This window comes from Lontra canadensis, unplaced genomic scaffold (assembly GCF_010015895.1).
Source record: "Lontra canadensis isolate GAN:19392208 unplaced genomic scaffold, GSC_riverotter_1.0 scaffold40, whole genome shotgun sequence".
NCBI classification, from domain to species: domain Eukaryota; kingdom Metazoa; phylum Chordata; class Mammalia; order Carnivora; family Mustelidae; genus Lontra; species Lontra canadensis.
This window is the reverse complement of record NW_022631034.1, coordinates 16,506,735-16,525,559: the sequence shown is the minus strand read 5'-3', so window position 1 is coordinate 16,525,559 and position 18,825 is coordinate 16,506,735. Positions and strand designations below refer to the sequence as shown.

At 35.5% G+C, this 18,825-nt stretch overlaps 1 protein-coding gene across 3 annotated transcripts in view; it reads left to right on the top strand.

The window, feature by feature from the left end:
- TTLL7 (tubulin tyrosine ligase like 7) overlaps positions 1–18,825 on the top strand; it is a 93,193-nt gene that overhangs the window by 10,265 nt on the left and 64,103 nt on the right. For all 3 annotated transcript variants that reach the window (XM_032870229.1, XM_032870230.1, XM_032870231.1), the window contains exons 6-8: positions 4,321–4,537; positions 9,443–9,607; positions 14,564–14,722. In XM_032870229.1, coding sequence (XP_032726120.1) covers positions 4,321–4,537; positions 9,443–9,607; positions 14,564–14,722 — 541 coding nt within the window. The remainder of the gene's footprint in view (positions 1–4,320; positions 4,538–9,442; positions 9,608–14,563; positions 14,723–18,825) is intronic.

The window sequence follows — 18,825 nt, the reverse complement described above, 5'->3', positions numbered from 1 at the left end:
AATAAATGTGAGCATTCACTCATGGTTGAATATGAAAAAATAATAAAATGGGTCTCTGTTGCTTTTTTGGAACTAAATATTTATTGAGCTATTTTTTCCTGTTCCACAGGCTTCAGTTCTTCAATTTAAAGATTAAATCAGTTGAAAGACTTTTATAGGAGAAAACAAAATAGAGAAAAAAGATATTTTCTAATTTTTTTCTTAAACGTAAAATTTGTATTTATAATTTTAGAGTAACCTTGGAGGATAAAATTCAGTTGATAGTAGAGCCAAATTGACTTGGAGAAAAAAAATAGTAAGGTAGTTACTCTTTCAATAGCTAGACATGTAAAGCAAAATAATTATAACCTCTTTGCTTTACAAATAAGTTTTTTTCTTTATCGAGCCATGGTGATTAAATTAAGAATGAGTAAAACACATTTTAAGCTAAGGTACCATGAACTAGACGTGTTAGCTGAACATAGATTACACAACTTAATATTCCTGTGTCCATTTGCTTTCTAATGTTCATTTTCTGCAATGTATTTTTTCAGAGAAATTATGGCTGAGGCTGCTTTAATTTTTTTATTTTTAAAGATTTTACTTACATATTTGTCATAGAGAGAGAGAGCACACAAGTCGGGGATGCGGTAGGCTCCCCATTGAGCTGGGTCTGGATGCGGGACTTGATCCCAGGACCCCAGGATCATGACTTGAGCTGAAGGCAGACACTTAACTGAGCCACCCAGATGTCCCAAGGCTGCTTTTAATAAAAACACATATATGTTATTTTAATCTTTTGATTTATCATTTTATCATTGCATATTGTCCTTGTCTTTTACAACAAATTTTCTCTTTAAGTCTGTTTTGTGTAATACTAGTATACCACTCCAGTTCTCTTTTATTACTTTCGGCATGGAGTATCTTTTCTATTTGTTCACTTTCACGTTGTTTGTATCTTTGAATCTGAAGTGAATCTCTTGTAGACAGTCTGTGATTGGACCATGTTTTTTTTTAAATACATTCTGCCAATGCTAGTCTTAGTTGGAGAGTTAATCCATTTGTAATTATTGATAAGGAAAGACTTATTTCAGCCATTTTGCTATTTGTTATCTGTGTCTTAATATAGTTTTCATTCCTCAATTCCTCCTCTTCTACTCTCTTTTATATTAAATATTTTATTGTGTGCTATTTTAATTTTCTTGTCATTTCTTTTACTATATATTTGTGAGTTTAAAAATTTTTAAATTATTTTATTTTATTTTTTTCAGGAATAGAATTTTTTGACTCACTTACATACAATATCCAGTGCTCATTGTACATGTGTGCTGTCCTTAATACCCATCACCCATTTAGCTCATTCCCCGCCCACTTCCCTCCATCAACCCTCAGCTTGTCCTCTATTTTTAAGAGCCTCTTATGGTTTGCCTCCCCCTCTCTCCTTCTCTCTTTTTTCCCCCTTCCCACATGTTTATCTATTTTGTTTCCTAAATTCCCCATATGAGTGAAATCTTACGGTATTTGTCTATCCCTGACTGCCTTACTTTGCTTAGCATAATGCACTCTAGCTCCATTCCCATTGCTATAAATGGTAAGATTTCATTCTTTTTGATGGCTGAGTAATATTCCATTGCACATATACACACTACATCTTTATCCATTCATCATTTGGTGGACACTTGGGCTCTTTCCATAGTTGGCTATTGTTGATATTGCTGCTATAAACACCAGGTTGCATGTACCCTCTTTGAATCTGTTTTGGAGTTTTTTTTAAATGGTTTCCCTGGGATTATAATTAATACCTCAATTTATAACAATCTTGTTTAGATTAATATCAACTTAGTTTCAGTAGTAAAACAAAAACAAAAGAGCCCCTCATTTTGCTTCTATATAGCTCTGTCCCTCTTTATATTATTATTGTTACAAATTACATTTTCATACATTGTGTGCCCATCAACATAGATTTATAATTACTGTTTAATGCAGTTGTATTTTACATAAAATCGGAAAAAAAATTATAAATCTAAACTACATTAATAGTGACTTTCATATTTACTTATGTAGTGACCTTTATCAGGTGTTTTTTATTTACTTGTGTGGATTTGAGTTACTGTCTAGTGTCTTTTCATTTCAGTCAGAAGAATTCTCTTCAGCATTTCTTATAGGCCAACTATATTATTAACAAGCTATCAGTTTTTATCTGGGAATATCTTAATTTCTTCTTCAATTTTGAATACTTTTGCCAGATATAGAATTATTGGTTAACAGGTTATTTTATTTTATTTTATTCTATTTTTTTCCTCTGTCTTTCTGTCAACACTTTGAATATATCATTTTACTGCCTCTAGTCTCCATTGTTTCTGTTGAGAAATCAGCTATTTATCTTATTGAGGATCAATAGAGTGTGATAAGTAGCTTTAGTCTTGCTTTGAAGATTCTCTCTGTCTTGGCTTTTGACAGTTTTATTATAATATGTCTCAGTGTGGATGTCTTTGAATTTATCCTACTTGGAGTTAATTGGGTTCTTTAGATATGTAGTTAATGTTTTTCATCAATTTGGGAAGTTTGCAGCCATTAATTCTTTAAATATTCTTTCTGTCCCTTTCTCTCTCTCCTCTTCTTTTGAGATTCCTATTACGTGTATGTTGATATTCTTGATGGTGTCCCATAGAACTCTTAACCTCTGTTCATTTTTCTTCATTCTTTTTTCTTTCCTTTCCTCAGACCTATTCAGTCTCAATTGATCTACCTTCAAGTTCATTAATTTTTTTCTGACTTCCTGTATCTTCTGTTTAGCCTTGTTAATGAATTTTTTTGTTTCAGTTATTGTTATTTTTTAACTCCAGAATTTCAGTTTGTTTCCCTCCACTCTTCCTTAAAAAACAAACAAACAAACAAACAAAAAACCAAAAAAACCCAAAACAAACAAACAAACAAAAACTTCTATCTCTGTTGATACTCTCTATTTGGTGAGCTATTCTTCTCGTGGTTTCCTTCAGTTCTCTCCATATGGTTTCCTTTAACCCTTTGAACAGATTTAAAACTGTTGATCTAAATAATTGATTGTCTAGTAAGCCCAATGTCTGTCTTTCTATTAATTGGTAACTTTCCTGTGTATGGGCCATACTTTAATTTTCTTTGCATGACTCATAGTTTTTTGTTGGAAATCAGACATTTTGAATGTTATAATGTAGCAACGCTGGAAATCGGATTCTCCCCCCTGAAAGGTTTTTTGTTGCTGCTTGTTATGGTTACTCTTTATTTGTTTAGTTATCTTTCTGAAATAATTTTGTGAAGTCTGTATTTTTTGTTGTGTGTGGAACTGAAGTTCCTGTTCTTTTGGGTGGGTGCTTAGCTTGTAAGTGGACAGACATCTCCTCAAACACTTGCAACCAACAAAACAAAACAAAATGAAACAAACCAAGAAAACCTCCCCCAAACCCAAACTCCCAGTCCTTGCAGAAGGGGTGTATATGTGTGTTGGAATATGCCTTCAGCATTCAACTAGGCAGTTTAAAACTCTGCCCTAGTCTTCATTTCATGCTTGTGCAGAGCCTGATGGTTAACCAGAGGTAAGAGCTTAGGGCCTTTCAAGTCTTTCCTGAGCATGCACTTAGCCTTGGGCATGAACATGGTGTTCTAGATTCCCAGAAATATGTCTGAGCTTTTCAAAGCTTTTATTCCCCAAAGATTCTCGTACTTTAGTTTTTCTTTCTAATATTTTTAGTTAGTATATTGTTTTCTCCAACATTTATTGGTCGTCATAGGCAGCAAGAACTAATGCATTTGTCTTCAAATGTTTTCAACAATGCCTCCTGCCCCCCCACTCTCCCACAAGTAGCTGCCTCAACTACATTAAGAGAGTTCCTAATTAGGCAAGATAAAAGCGGTCCTTGAGTTCCTTCAGGGAGCCATCAGACAGGAAAAACAACAGTAACAAGAGAAATAAAACTACTACAAGAATAAGGTCTATTCTGCTCCCTCCAGAACCAGGACCTGTACTGGGAACATGGGCTATTGTTTAAGTCTGAGGATGAGTTGAGGTTGGGGAATGGGCCAGAGTAAGTTAAAATGCCACAAAGCTCGTTTTATATAGATTCGGGCTTTTTTTTTTTTTTTTTTAAATGAAGTGCTCCTTGGTTGTTATAAGCTTTTGGTCAGTTTCTAGTTTTCCAAAAAAGTTGATTCTGACTATCTTTTGGCTGTTTATTGCTATTGTGGAGGGACAGACGCTGGGATTCCCTACTCCACCATTTTGCTCTTGAGTATTACCTGTAACTTTGTAAATATCTTGACCCCATATCAAATTAGTCTTTTAATTCTTTTTTTTTTCTAACTTAGAATTTCTTTGATAAGAAATGGTGACAAACTTCCATCTCAGGATCATTTGATTGTTCAAGAATACATTGAAAAGCCTTTTCTAATGGAAGGTTACAAGTTTGATTTACGAATTTATATTCTGGTGACATCATGTGATCCGCTGAAAATATTTCTCTACCATGATGGACTTGTGCGAATGGGAACAGAGAAATACATTCCACCTAATGAGTCTAATTTGGTAAGTGATACCAGACAGAATCTATGGTTTTATTCATTTGTTCAATTTGTACTTCTTAGAGTATGCACTGTATGTAAAGATTTTATGAATCAAAGTACTCCTTATCAGGTTTTTATAGTTAGGAATTGTGTACATAAACAAGACTTCTTCTCATTTATGGACAGCTTTGTGAAAATTAGAAAGATAAAAAGGTGTCTCCTCCGGCAGACTAACTAGGAGAAGGCCCTCCCTTTGGGTGCTGTCTGCAAGCACAAGGCTAGATTTCAAAGCACATGTGTATGTAGTGGCCTTGCATAGAAATGACATGTACACATGTATGTACAATAACCCTATACAGAAATGGATTTCAAAACTCATGGGTGTATGCTTTGGCCCTGGATAGAAATGATTTATTTAGAAATATAAATAGAAATAATATATCATTGAGAAGTATAGACAGAGTATCATGGAGTTGAGTAGAAGGATAGTTTATGTTTAGCTTTTCATGGAGGAGGTGGTATTTGAGCAAGCTTTATATCACAAGTTAGGGTTTAACAAGTAGGATGTGGGAGAAAGTATATGAAACAAAGAAAGTGAGAGTTACCAGAAAGTAGAGTTATTAACTTGTCACTTTGCACAAAAGAAAAGATGGTAAATTTACACTGACCAAATGTAAAGTAGAGACATAAACTGGTAGTCTTAGTGTGCATTTGAAAATCTATTAAATGGAGCTTTCTATAGATATTTTTCCATTAAGATTTCCTTTGTATAGGCATAACACATTGATGAAAGTCAAAACAGCAGTTTATGGTTTATGAAGGTCAAACTGTAATTTATTATCATAATTTATCATGAAAGTCACAAATTTTATTATCCATACTTAAAAGTTTAGTTAACCCCTACCCTATTTTTGGACCTACTAATTATAGTAAAAATTATAATTATCATTTCCCATTTTGTCAAAAGCCTGGTTATTGTTCTCCTCCAATGTTATGCACACAATTAACTGCACTGAAAGTCATATTTTAAAAATTACATAATGACTGATCATAAATGTTGCTATGTTCAATTAATGAAAAATGTTGTAAACCTGGCAAAGGAAGAATAAGAGAACTGTAAATTTTTCACTGGAAAGGAAGATAAAGGAAAGAATCATCTCTTTAAAGGTCATAAGGTGTGAATATATTCAATCACCAAGTAATATTTGCACTCTACTGCATTCTAGGCATTGTGCTGGTTTTGGAAAAACAGTGACCAAGACAGATACAGTGCTTGACCTCTCAAAAGCAACAGTCTAGTGGGGAGGCAGAAAATAAAATAAGCAATTATAATACCTGATGGTAAGTGTAATGGTCTACGACACCGAGGGTGCGAAGGCAGTGCATAGCAAGGGCACTAACGCAGCTGGAGATAAAGTTTAGAGAGGGAGATTGTTAAGTGAAATATGAATAATGAAGGGCTAGCCAGGTTGGGGGCAGGGTGCGGTGGGGTGGAAGTTCGTAGAGAAAAATGGCCCAGAGGTATGGTGTGTCCGGAGAAAGCACTCATGTTCAGTGTGGCTCAATACAGACCGTGGTGGGGTGGGTGTTCGGAGATGAGGGTGAAGAGCTTACCGAACAGATGGGCTTTTTAGGCCATGTCTAGGATTTTGGAATTTAACCTAAGAAGAAGGGAAGCATTGAAAAATTTTAAAGAAGGAAAGAAGGAGTGAGATTTTTATCTTAAAAAGTCACTTGGTCTATCTGTGGGGAATCTGAGAGATGGATGTAGATGTAGATGGATGGGAGAGGTGAGGGTACGGGAGAAGCTGTTTTCCTGTCTAACCACCTGTGAGGGGAAAAATGGCCTTATCTGAAGTAGCAGCAGAAGGACTATACTAACAATAAGAATATAGATTTAAGATATATTTATGATAATGTGGATAACATTGATATACTGACAGGTTAGATTTGTAGAACAGGAGGAAAAAGGAGAGAGAAATTAAGGATAAAACTCAAGAATTGTGGCATGGGCCATTTGGATGGATGATGTACGATTCACCGTGGTAGGAAATGCAGGGGCTATTAAAGGTCTTGCAGGAAGCCAGTGTGTTTGGTTTGACACGCCTGCACAGCCTCCAAATGGATCTAGGCTATAAGCATTCAGATGTATAGCATAAGTGTAGAGTTCAGAAGAGAGAACCAACCTATAGGCCTAATTTGAGACTCGTCAGCTCTTAGCTTATAATTAAAATAATTGGTGTGAATAATACATTGTAAGGTAGATAGTCATGTTTTGAGAAAAAAGAGTAATAAGACTTGTAAGCTCATTTAGGTAATAAAGTGATTTATTTTAATGTCTTAAATTATGTGTATGTGATTTGCTTAAATATACTAGATTAGGAAATCATAAAGAAAGTATGGTAGTCAGGAAATGTAACCTCAAGGTCTCACTTTGCCAATTGCTTTTGAATCATGTAATCTTGTGGCTTTGGTTCACATGTAAAAAGAATGATCTTCTCCTATATAAGTGTCAGTTCCTAATAGGTCTCTAAAATTTAAAAGTTCACCTTTTTCAACTCCATGATCAAATTCCTAGATTAAGAAATGAAAGAGTAAAAAAAAGTATATAGAATTTTAAGTTTTATGTAAAGTAAGATCCCAATTATATAAAATGTAAGCTTAAGAAAAAAAAGGCTGAAAAAAATAAATCAATGCTTCTCACTGGCATACTGTTGAGTATTTGTTTCTTCCTATTTCCAGTTTTTAAAATAGCATGTATTTTATGAAGAGCTGTGTGTATTTCTAAGAATTAAATATTGGTAAACTGCATATAAGGAGATCATAAGACAGAGAATTTCAGGCATTGAAATATAATAACCATTTATTTTTTGCTACCAATGTAACATTTGGCTGGTTCTTGAAAAGTTTTATATATCCCAATTTACTGTATTGAGCCTACATGCTAAAAAATGGGGTGGAGAATAGTTTTATCCTTTTCATTCCTTGCAAGTTACTATTTGGTTTATTGTTTATGGCTAATGTCCAACTGGCAATGAACTACTTAGAAGGGGATGTTTGTTGAGGTGGATATGAAACTAGAATTTCCAATCCTACTTACAAAGATACTGTGTTTTTTTTTTTTAAAGATTTTATTTATTTATTTAAGAGAGAGAGAGCATGAGAGGAGAGAGGTCAGCGGGAGAAGCAGACTCCTTACTGAGCAGGGAGCCTGATGTGGGACTTGATCCCAAGACTCCAGGATCATGACCTGAGCCAAAGGCAGTCACTTAAGCAACTGAGCCACCGAGGTGCCCCAAAGATCCTGTTTTAAGAAAAATGCACAGTTCTATTTTTTACTCACCTTTTCACTAGGATAGCTAGAGTCTTTATTACTGCTATTATTATTTATTTCAAGAAATTCTTGCCAAATGGAGAACCCCTCAAAATTATTTTTCAACTTTTTTTAAATTGAAAAATGATTTATATTTTGGCAACTAGGAAATTCTATAGTTCGATTAATTTTCTTTTTCTTCAGGTGGAAACACTTACAGTTAGATAAGCATAAGATTTATGCTCTTTCTTTTAAATATCACTTAATTTAAAGCTTTTTCCTAAGTTTCATTAGGGTAGGGACTGTATCTATCTTGTTTATCTATGTATCCACAGTGCCCAGTACCAGTTCCTGTAGATAGTAAGTAGGTGCTCCATAAGTACTGTTTAATGAATGAAAAAATAAATTCTTTTTTTTTTAATTTAAAGATTTTTGTTTATTTGACAGAGAGAAAGACAGGGAGGGAATACAAGCGGGGGGAGTGGGAGAGGGAGAAGCAGGTTTCCCACTGAGCAGGAAGCCCAATGTGGGGCTCTATCCCAGGACCCTGGGATCAGGACCTGAGCCACCCTGGTGTCCCAGAATGAAAAAATAAATTCTTAATTAGTGATGGGCACTTGTGTTAGTAAACAACATGTAGCTCAAATGATTACTTCTGCACACTTGTTTCAAAGATTTTATATTGTAGGCCTAAGTAACTGCAGTGAAAATAAAATATGATACAAATATACTTGGTTAATAACAAACCTAAATAATAATCATGTACATGAAGTATATATTCATTGTGATGCAACATTGCTCTCTAAAGTAACTCCTGGGAATAGGCTCATGAGGGTAGGAGATACAGATTTGATGAATGTTTATGCTAGATTGATAAGGAATCATTAGATATGTATTAGTTGACAATTATGAAAGGATTAAAATTTTGGATTCTTTTTCAAGTTATTTGAGGATAACAGTAACAACAAATATAAAAGTGTAAAGAGGCTAAGGCATAACAGCTCCAGTAAGGAGTGCTGTTAATTTACTGTTAATCATTTAGACTCTGTACAGCTTTGTGTGCTGCTTCTGTCTGCTGATTTGAAGTGTGCTCTGTCTCGTGAATGAGTTCCGGTGGCCTCCTAGTTCCTATGCAAGGAGGAGGTTGTGTTTGGTAGTCCTGCCTTTTGATTCATGCTACTTACTAGATATTTCATTTTTTATTTTTTGAAAAAACACAGAATGCTCTCTTAGAAAATTCTCTTCCCAAAACAAATATGGGTGAGAACTATCAGGAAAAAAAAAAAATTAAAAACAAATTAACAAAAACAAACTGTTTTTCTTGCTTAGCAGTGTGTAATTTCAGTTTCCTATAATTATTTTAATGCTTTTAATGGTAGATATATTTTGAATAATATATAAAGTAACTTTGTAGATGACTACATTTGTAATCCTTTTATTAGAAATATGCCATTGTATTTAATTTGAAAATTATCTAAGTCATCATGAAATTGTTGATCTGTATATTTTAAAACTTTAAAATAGTCTTTCATCTTTGGTTGCTTTATGGTCTGTGAAACCTCACAGTTCTAGAGTTTCATAGCTGATGACAACTTTGGTTCTTACTTGTTACAGACCCAGTTATACATGCATCTAACAAACTACTCTGTGAACAAGCACAATGAGCGTTTTGAAAGGGATGAGACGGAAAACAAAGGCAGCAAACGTTCCATCAAGTGGTTTACAGAATTCCTACAAGCAAATCAACATGATGTTGCTAAGTTTTGGAGTGATATTTCAGTAAGATTATACCATTTTCACAATTATAACTGTCTTTCTTCAGATTAGAGGATCATCAGCATTTTATTCTTTTTTAAAAATTTTAAAAAGATTTTATTTATTTATTTGACAGAGATCACAAGTAGGCAGAGAGGCAGGCAGAGAGAGATAGAGGAGGAAGCAGGCTCCCTGAAGCCGAGATCCCGATGCGGGGCTCGATCTCAGGACCCTGGGATCATGACCTGAGTTGAAGGCAGAGTCTTTAACCCACTGAGCCACCCAGGCGCCCCATCATCAGCATTTTAACTAAAGAACAGATTACATTAGATTGGGCAGTAAACTATTTTCATGAGGGAAGTGAGAATTGTGACAGACCTTGATAAATGCTATTTTTATTGCTAGGGATTGGAGAGAGGGAGTTCTAGGTGCAAATAAAAGCATAAGTAAAGGCATAGATGTATGAAAATAGTGGTAAGTGGCCCAGGTTGACACATATGGTATTTTGGGAATTTTGTGGGGACTTACAGCTGAAAAGATACGTGGAGGCAAAATTTTAGGTCTGAAAATCAAGGCTTAACTTGATAGGCAGTAAGGATTCATTCCTTCCAGATTTTAAGGGAGGAGAGTAGGAGGAGAGTAGTAAGGCCAATGACTGTGAATTTAAAAGGTAAATCTGAATATTGGTATAGTACAGACCAAGAGTAGGTAGAGGAAGGCACCTAGAGGTAGTTTAAGTGAAAAGAATGGCCTGAAATGAACCACAGTAGAAGAGGGGACAGTGAGGTCAGCATTGACATTAACTGAATGTCCAAAATCAGGGAGAAGTAGTCAGACATTCCTCTGCAGTTTTAAGGAGGAATTATAGGGAGAATGGGCGTGGCTTTATCTGAAATAGAGTAGAAAGGAATTTATTTTGAGATAATCTGGAGTTTAGTTTTATAGGTGAGGGAAAAGAGTTCTCTTCATTACTTTCATTCAGTCATTCAGTAAACACTTAATGAACCCATAATACATGCTTGTTTCTGGCTGATTATCTGAAGATTTATGAGATACAGTTCCAATCCTCAAAAAACTTGGAGTTTGGTAGGAAAGACCCACGTAGAAGTTGTTAATAAAGTGTAACTTAACATATACAACAACAGAGCCATGCACGGGATTCTGTGGGAATGTAGAGGAAGACCAGATAGTAGCTTTCTATGGGTGGGGATTGGAGAAGGGCTTTCTGGAGGCACTGACACCTGCACTAAACTGTTAAAAGGTCATGAGGCTATGATAATGAGCTCCAGTAGAGACTTGTTGAACTTAAAATGTTTTCTCAGGTATAAAGATCAAGCAGGCAGTTCGAAGTGTAGGTTTGGGGTGTGATTGGTACTTAAAGCCATGGCAGTGGGTTGCATTGCAAATGGTAATGGTAAAGAGAATAAAGGAAGCAGATCTGAGAAGATAACCTCAGTGAAACTGACTCTTTATGAATCCCAGCAGAGGTATCACAATGGTATTCAAAGTTAGAAGAGGACTTAATATGAGAGGGCTATGCAGTATGGTTTAGTTTGCCTTTGGGGACAAATACTATATAATTTAAATAAATCTATCATGGAAAATGGACATGAAAGTTCATAGTGAATATGGTTCTCTTGAGAAAATCAGAAAAATCAGCATCATTGTATTTATCCTTTTGTTGTTTTGTTGGTTGATATTTTTAATTTTAATTTTTATTTCTTATTTTTATTTTTATTTTATTTTATTTTATTTTCTATATCACAGAACATAAATCCAGAGACCCTTGGGTGTCAGACAAGTAAAAAGGAGTGAAATGGTCTGCAAAGAAGTAAATAGGGTGTTTACCATGGTGATTTGAAAAGCATAAGACATCTGAAGGGGGTGGACACTACTCAGCACCAGCCTTTTGGTGCTACATGGTATTCCGGGCCCAGTGTGACTCATTCTTCTAATTTGCCAGTGAAAACTCTAAGTCTCTTGATTTATAAATATTGGCAACACATTCAAAACTTTTTAGAAATTCAGGGGCTCCAGCATAAATGTTTGTCCACTGAATTTTGTAAGAGGTCCACCAACTTGTTAACTTTCTACTCTATCTTCCTGATAACCTCAATACATCCAAACAAGAATTTTGAGTACAATAATGCTGTGTTTATTTATCTGCTTATTTATTCTACCAATGCCGATTTTGCAGAAATTCAAAAAAATATTTTAATAATAATAGTTTATTATCATAGCAGGTTAGATTCATCAAAGGGGTGAAATTTGTTTTTTTGGGGCAGTGGCTCATACAAGGAAGATCAGTCCTGATGCTACCTGGATGATTTAATGAATGGATCATGTGATGACTAGCTCACTGAGAACAAGAAAGTTCTCTATGCCCTGTGATTTTCCTTTGTCTTTACCAAATTTTTCACTTCCATCTGGGTTTTCACTTCTTTGGAGAAGTCCTCGTGGAAAGGTGTAACTTCTTGGACTGCCTTGGTGAAGAATGAGTAGAGAGAATCAATCAGAGAGAAAAACTGGCTTTAAGTGGTACTTTCCCTACATGATTGAATTGGGAGAAGACATAGAAGTAAGACTCATGTTAACAAGAGGGTGTAGAAATGAACCTTTCTGTTAGAGCCTAAAATATAATTTTCATATATAACTTAAATGTGGTCAATGTGCACCTATAAGCTCAGAAACATTTATGATCCCTTCTATAAATGGGTAAATTTTATATCATTCTGGCCTACATTAGAATATATAATTTTATTAACAATCTACAAATAAGCAATGAGTTAATACTTAAGAGACTGTTAATACTTACTTTTTATAATTATCTTATAATTGTATTTTATAATTATATTTATCTTTACTAAGAACTGTATATAAAGATATCTGTTTAAGATGAGTTAATGAAATAATATAAAAACGGGGAGGTAAAGAAAGTGTCAATCAGTAAATTTTTATCTTAATGTCATAGTTTGCAAATTTCATGAATTTAACTTAGGACTTTTTTAACTAATGACCTTTTTTTTTAGGGGGGTAATTTCTCTAAAAAGTGACTGTGTATGAAAACTGACATACAGTAGTACCCCGTATGTAGCACAGAGATATATACTTTTGTGCAGGTCAAGAATGAATAAGAAATCACTAGAAAATCAAGCCACAGAAATTACAACCATTGTAATCGTAAAACCATCCTTACTGAATGCTTTTTGTATGTTTACATAAATACAAATCTTCAAATCGTATTTCAAAGCAATGCCGCTGTGTTGGAAATTCTCAAAAACATTAGTGGAATTTGATTCATGTTTGGTTATGTCACTCCTGATTTTCACGTATATCTGCAGTCTTGCCTTTGCATTCCTTACAAATGTGTGTTTTATGTAGAAAAAACACAGATTTGTAATTCAGGGTTTATTACTTTTCACTCTCCCCACCCTGCGTGAGTTGTTTCATGCAGATACTTATTAGCCAAGATTTTAACTTTTTTTCCTTTATTCTCTAGTGACTTCACTAATATATCCAAAGATTTATATGAAGTGGTTTTTTGGCTTTCGTCTTTATATCCTTTAGTGTTACTGTTAATTTTTTATTTTGATGAAAATTTTGTAAAACAACCTCTCATGCCATCTCTGATACTTACCCCAAATATGATCTGGATTGGGGGTCTGGGTAACAGCAAAGTTAATTTCTGTCTCTCATTTTTTTTCTCTCACACAGTGAATATTGCTGCCACCAGGTAGTAGAATGTTTATTTCTGACCTAACACAGGAGGTGGGGTTTGGGAGGAATGATAGAATAACTATAATAATAGTAGTAGTTAACACTTATTGAAGGTTTACTCTGTTCTAGGCACTATGCTGAGAGTTTTAAATGGAGTCTCATTCTGTCCTTACATCAGTCTTTTGCAGTAGGTATTACTACTACTTCCCTTTTATCTTGGGGAAAGTGAGACTCACAAAGTTAAAGCAACGTAACTGAGGTTGTACATCTAGCAAGAAGCAAAGCCAAGAATAAACCCAGAAAGCCTGATTTTTGAGCTAAGTTCTTAATTGCCTTGCTAAATTGCCTATACCTGTAGAGAGGGACTTAAAAAGACATATATTCTAAGCCAAAAACCCCTGCAAGACAGCTTTTCCACAATCCGTAACTTGTTGTTAAACTTCAGTAAACCAACTTTTTGTTTTATGAGTATTCATAACTCACTCTAGTAGTGTTGTAGTGTCGTGTGTCCTCGCAGGAAGTGTTGATAAGCTATTTCTGTAATCGGCTGGACTCTCTTCTCAGGTAAACCTTATGAACTGCAAAATCACTACCACACAAAGAAGCCCACCTCCCCTAGATTCTATCCCACCTTTCCAGCTTTTGTCTAACTGGAAGTTCTATGCTGTCTGTGAAATAGTTTATCCTCCTTGTAGTTTTTCTTCCCTGCCACTCCTAAACCCTTCTGCATGGTTTCTGAGAAGGCTAGCATATGATCTTAGCCTTATTTATTTAACCGATAGAAGCCACATTTATCAACTTTTTAACTTATTCATAACTATTTTGAGTATCTCCTAAATGGCAGGCACTAACATAGGCACAAGGCCATGGCTCTCACCAAAAAAAAGGAAAAGATGTGCTGATTCTATACTGTGCGAAGTGGTGCAAGAAGGGATGACAGCAGCTACTGTCGACTCCAGCTTTGGGGAAGTCTCTCTGAATATCAAGGCCGGGCATGGGACTATCAGGCGAGGTGTTCCAGAAGGAGGAACCAGTTATGGCCAGGGGCCCTGAGCAGACCAGCCTGCGCAGGGTGTAGTGAGCAGGGCAGGAGTGGCATGGAGTGGAATCAGAGCAGTGGCAGGGGCCACATGGCATAGAGCTTTGGGAACTTGACCAGGGTGCTGTTTGTAGGTCCAGGCCTTATTTCCATATATGGAAACTTTTTCTGTAAGGCATTTTCACCTTTTTTTCCTCTTTTTCTTTAAATCACTATACGTGCAGGAGTTGGTTGTGAAGACTTTGATTGTCGCAGAGCCTCACGTCCTGCATGCGTATCGAATGTGTAGACCCGGGCAACCTCCAGGAAGTGAAAGTGTCTGTTTCGAAGTCCTGGGATTCGATATCTTGTTGGACAGAAAACTAAAGCCATGGCTTCTGGAGGTAAGGCATTTCTTTTAAGAAGAAAGTGAAGTTACTACTGTCCTTGTGCATGAAAACAAATGTTTTTTAAATGTGTACTTGGCACCGTTGGCTCATTAACTGGGCAGAAAGAGGCTTGAATGGAGCATGTGGGAAGAAGAGAACAAAATTTCGGAGAATAGAACAGATCCAGGAATGGGCCAGGATGTGCTTGATACTACTTTTCCTAAATGAATGTCGAGTGAATTCCTAGGCCAGGAATTTTGAATATATGCATGGATCTGCTTTTACTGGTTTGTTACCTACTTTCTCCACTATTTTCCCAGCCTCACGGCCTCTACCACTTCATGACTTCTGGGTGTTGTCTTTCCTCTGTGTGGGTGGCGGGGCTTCAGGATCACAGCCATTCAAACTCTCCAAGAAGAGAGAGGCTCCACTGGTTCATTAATCAGTATTCAGTACCTCATACCCCAGCTGGCATGGATTCTCCCTTAAGGCCATATAATACGCCTGGGGCTCCGCTCATACCCAGCCTGTTAACTGTGTTCCTTTGGATTTGCTGCCAGTCCCTGCTATGGTCAGAGTCATCATTACTTTTCTCCTATTATAAAAGGTCACTTAGTATTAGGAAAAGATGAGATAATATAAGGGAAAAATAAGAATAGTCTCTGTTTAAGATTTTTGTATATTTCCTTCCAGTCATATTTATGTTACATCGAAAAAAAACCAAAAAGCCAAAACAAAACTTAGAAGTTATGTGGTCCAGTACTAACCCATTCAGCAGCTCCCTCTCAGACCCCAGATCTGGAGTCACAGAGTGCATGGGCACAGAACACTGTGCTTAGGAAACTTTACCAGGAAAACAGCACATACCTAACACCAGCGTTGATTAGATTAGTTACACTGTTGGACATACTGCTGTAGAAGGCACAGTCACCAAGTACCTTTCATTTTAAGCTGATCATCTCTTTTTTTTGGTAATGATTTTGAAGTTGGAAGTTCCATCTGTAACTTGAAAAAGCAAATCGAATGAGTGATAGATAATCAAGAGATTCAAAGTATATCTTCAAGAAAGAGTACTTTCCCAGTTGGAGGGCTTATGGGGTGTGTGTGTGTGTGTGCTCATTCTATGTTCCAGGAATGTATCTTATGTTTCCAATCAACTACAGGTGTCAGATGTTCAAATTTTACTCTTGCCTGGGTCCTCGAAATAAGAAAAATGTGAGGAATTTTGCTTGTCTTTTTGCTTCTTTCATTACACGTATATGAAAGCACTTGACTTTGCATCTTACTAGGGCCTGATATTTTCTTCCTTAGGTTTCCTACTTTGTCTGCAATTTTCCTTTCCTGTTCTTAACTATAGATCCACTTTTCCTGCTCTTGCTGCTTGTCCTTTGTCTTTGATGGGGTGGGGAAGAAGTGATGGCGCATGCATGAGGTGGAACTGAAAGTATATCGGGGAATAATAACTGCAGATGATTAGTTGACCTGGTTTTAAAAGCATTTGTCTAATGAGCTTTGTATGAGTTTGGTATATCAGAATTGACTGAACGGTTGAATTTTGTATTTTTTTAAAGGCTCAAAACACCATTGTTTGCATTAATGTTTCTTCATACTTTATTCTCTTCATCATGTCCAGATCAATAGTCGTTAAAAAACTCAACAATAATCAAGAGCTAAATAACATTATTTGCATTAACATATTTTCATTTTTGATTCATTTCTTCATTTCCAGATCAGTCAGAACCATTACAGAAACTTTACAGTAACCAACAGCTATGGATAATGAAAGATTTGTTATATTAAAATAATTAAAGGAATCTTATTTAGATCTTGCTTCTTTGTGTTTTCTCCCAGCTGCAATTGTAGTGGTTCTAACATATGTTGTTAAAAACCTTTTGGCACCATCAAGTGGAATAAGATAGAAGGTGCATCTGAGAATATGATAACTTTTAGTTAACTGGAATAATTGCAGGTAATAATTCATAGTGGCAAAATTGCAGAAATTTTCAAGCACAGAAACATTTTTTTTGGGGGAAAATATGGAAATTGGGTAGGATATGAATAAGCTGTTGATACTTTAATTACCCATGAATTAATTTCAACAAGCCCTTGTGTCAGGGGGTGGAGATCCAAGAAGACAGAACACTTACCCTGGTCTAGTGGGGACTCAGATATGTGTCTTACAGTAATAGTTATGAGTAAAAAAGTAAGGAACAGGGTACCAGCACAAACAATAAAGTGATTAATCTCTCTGTGTGCATGTGTTTATTTGACAGTTAAAAAAATCTTTGCAGAGGAGGGAACACCTGAGCAGAGGGCTTAAGGCTGTGGAAGGTGCAGTGGGGACTGGGGGTTAGGAAAGATGGGGGTGCGATGGGGATAAGTTACTAGACCAAGGGAACAATGGTAATTTGGGAGCCTAGAATCTAATATGGATACTTTGATATATGCATAAAATTATTTTGCTTGTTTTGATAATAAAATTATGATTTGGTTGGCTAATAAATAGTATTTATTAATTTAATTTGCTTTCCAATAGTTTTTATTTTTGCATGCATTTACAAGCTACTGAACTTTAAGACTCTAACATCTGCTGAGCTTTGTTTGTTCTAGAATTGGGGTAGGAAATGAGAACCAAAGAAGCGATCAACATCACAGAATAGATTTTTTTTTAAAGATTTATTTATTTATTTGTGAGAGAGAGAGGCAGTGGGGAGAGGCATAGGAGGTGGGAGAAAGAGTCTCTCGATGCTGGGCTCCATCTCAGGACCCTGAGATAACAACCTGAGCCAAAGCCAAGAGTTGAACACTTAACCCATTGTGCCACCCAGGCACCCCAGGGTAAAATTTTGACTGAATGGAACCTTAATTTTCAGAATTTCTTCTGTCTTTATTTTTCACTTTATCCTTCTATCTTTATTTTTTACTTTACCTTTCTCATAAAACTTTTGAAAAATCCAAAATGTGAATTGAAAAAAGTTTTCTTCTACCTTTTCACATATTAGTTTACCTTGTGTGGGTACATTTCTCAGTAGACCAATTTCTTTTCTATGGTAGTAGAGGGAATATTCTGACATAGGTAACAGAGGATCTAAGGTTACTTCCATCCTGGAGGACAGATATGTCTGGTAGAATTCCAGATGGCAATTTTAGAATGGAACACCTAAGGAATTCTATAAAGATAGATAACATTTCAGTGACCCATTTAGTCATTGGTTCCTAAATGTCCGGTTCAATTTATAATCCTGTCCTGTGTAGCAGCAGAGCTGTTGTTAGTTGTATAACAAATTGCAGAGATTTGAATCAGAATAGAATAGTATAGAAAATATTTTATTTTTAAAAGATTTTTCATATAAAAGATATTACCGTATCCTTTCTTCACACTTGTAAGTGGAAATACTTAAGAGTTTTGAAATAACAGATTAATAAACTCCCTTTCTTAAATTTTGCCTGAAATAAATGGATGTTCTTAAAGTTACCACACTGTTCCCTTCTCCTTGAGATGACATCACATGGGCAGAAATATATCCATCACCTTCTAAATCAGAGATCAGCAAAAGCACAGTATAGTTTGGCACATTTCTATAAATGGAATACCATGGTCGAAGTGATGACATGAAAGATTTTCATGATATATTTTAAAAAACTTGGATTATAGAATAATATTGTTAGTATAGGTATGTATTTGGAAGATAAAATAAAAATGATAAATATGCATAACAAAAATTTATCATTTATTAAATGGATAGCAATACACCATTTATCAGATGGATTATAGTCTACTGGGTAATGGGATTACAGGTGATCTTTTTGTTGTCTGTTTGACTTCTATGTACATACTTCTACTTATTTATATTTCTTATAGCTGCCAGTTGTGAAATGCATACTGTTAGTTATTTTGTCTCTTATGGAATAGAATTGTATAAGACAACCCTCTTCTATGACTAATGGTGTCATTTTTTTTGAGATAGGCTATGAGGTTTGGTGGTGGTCATGAAGCTAAGCTGTAGGTTTGAACTCAGCAGTGTTCTAGCCAACTGAATTAATTAAGTAATTTTCTTAAACACTTGCTATTCTAGTTATGTTTTCATAGCAAAAAAGACAAAGACAAAAATTCCTGC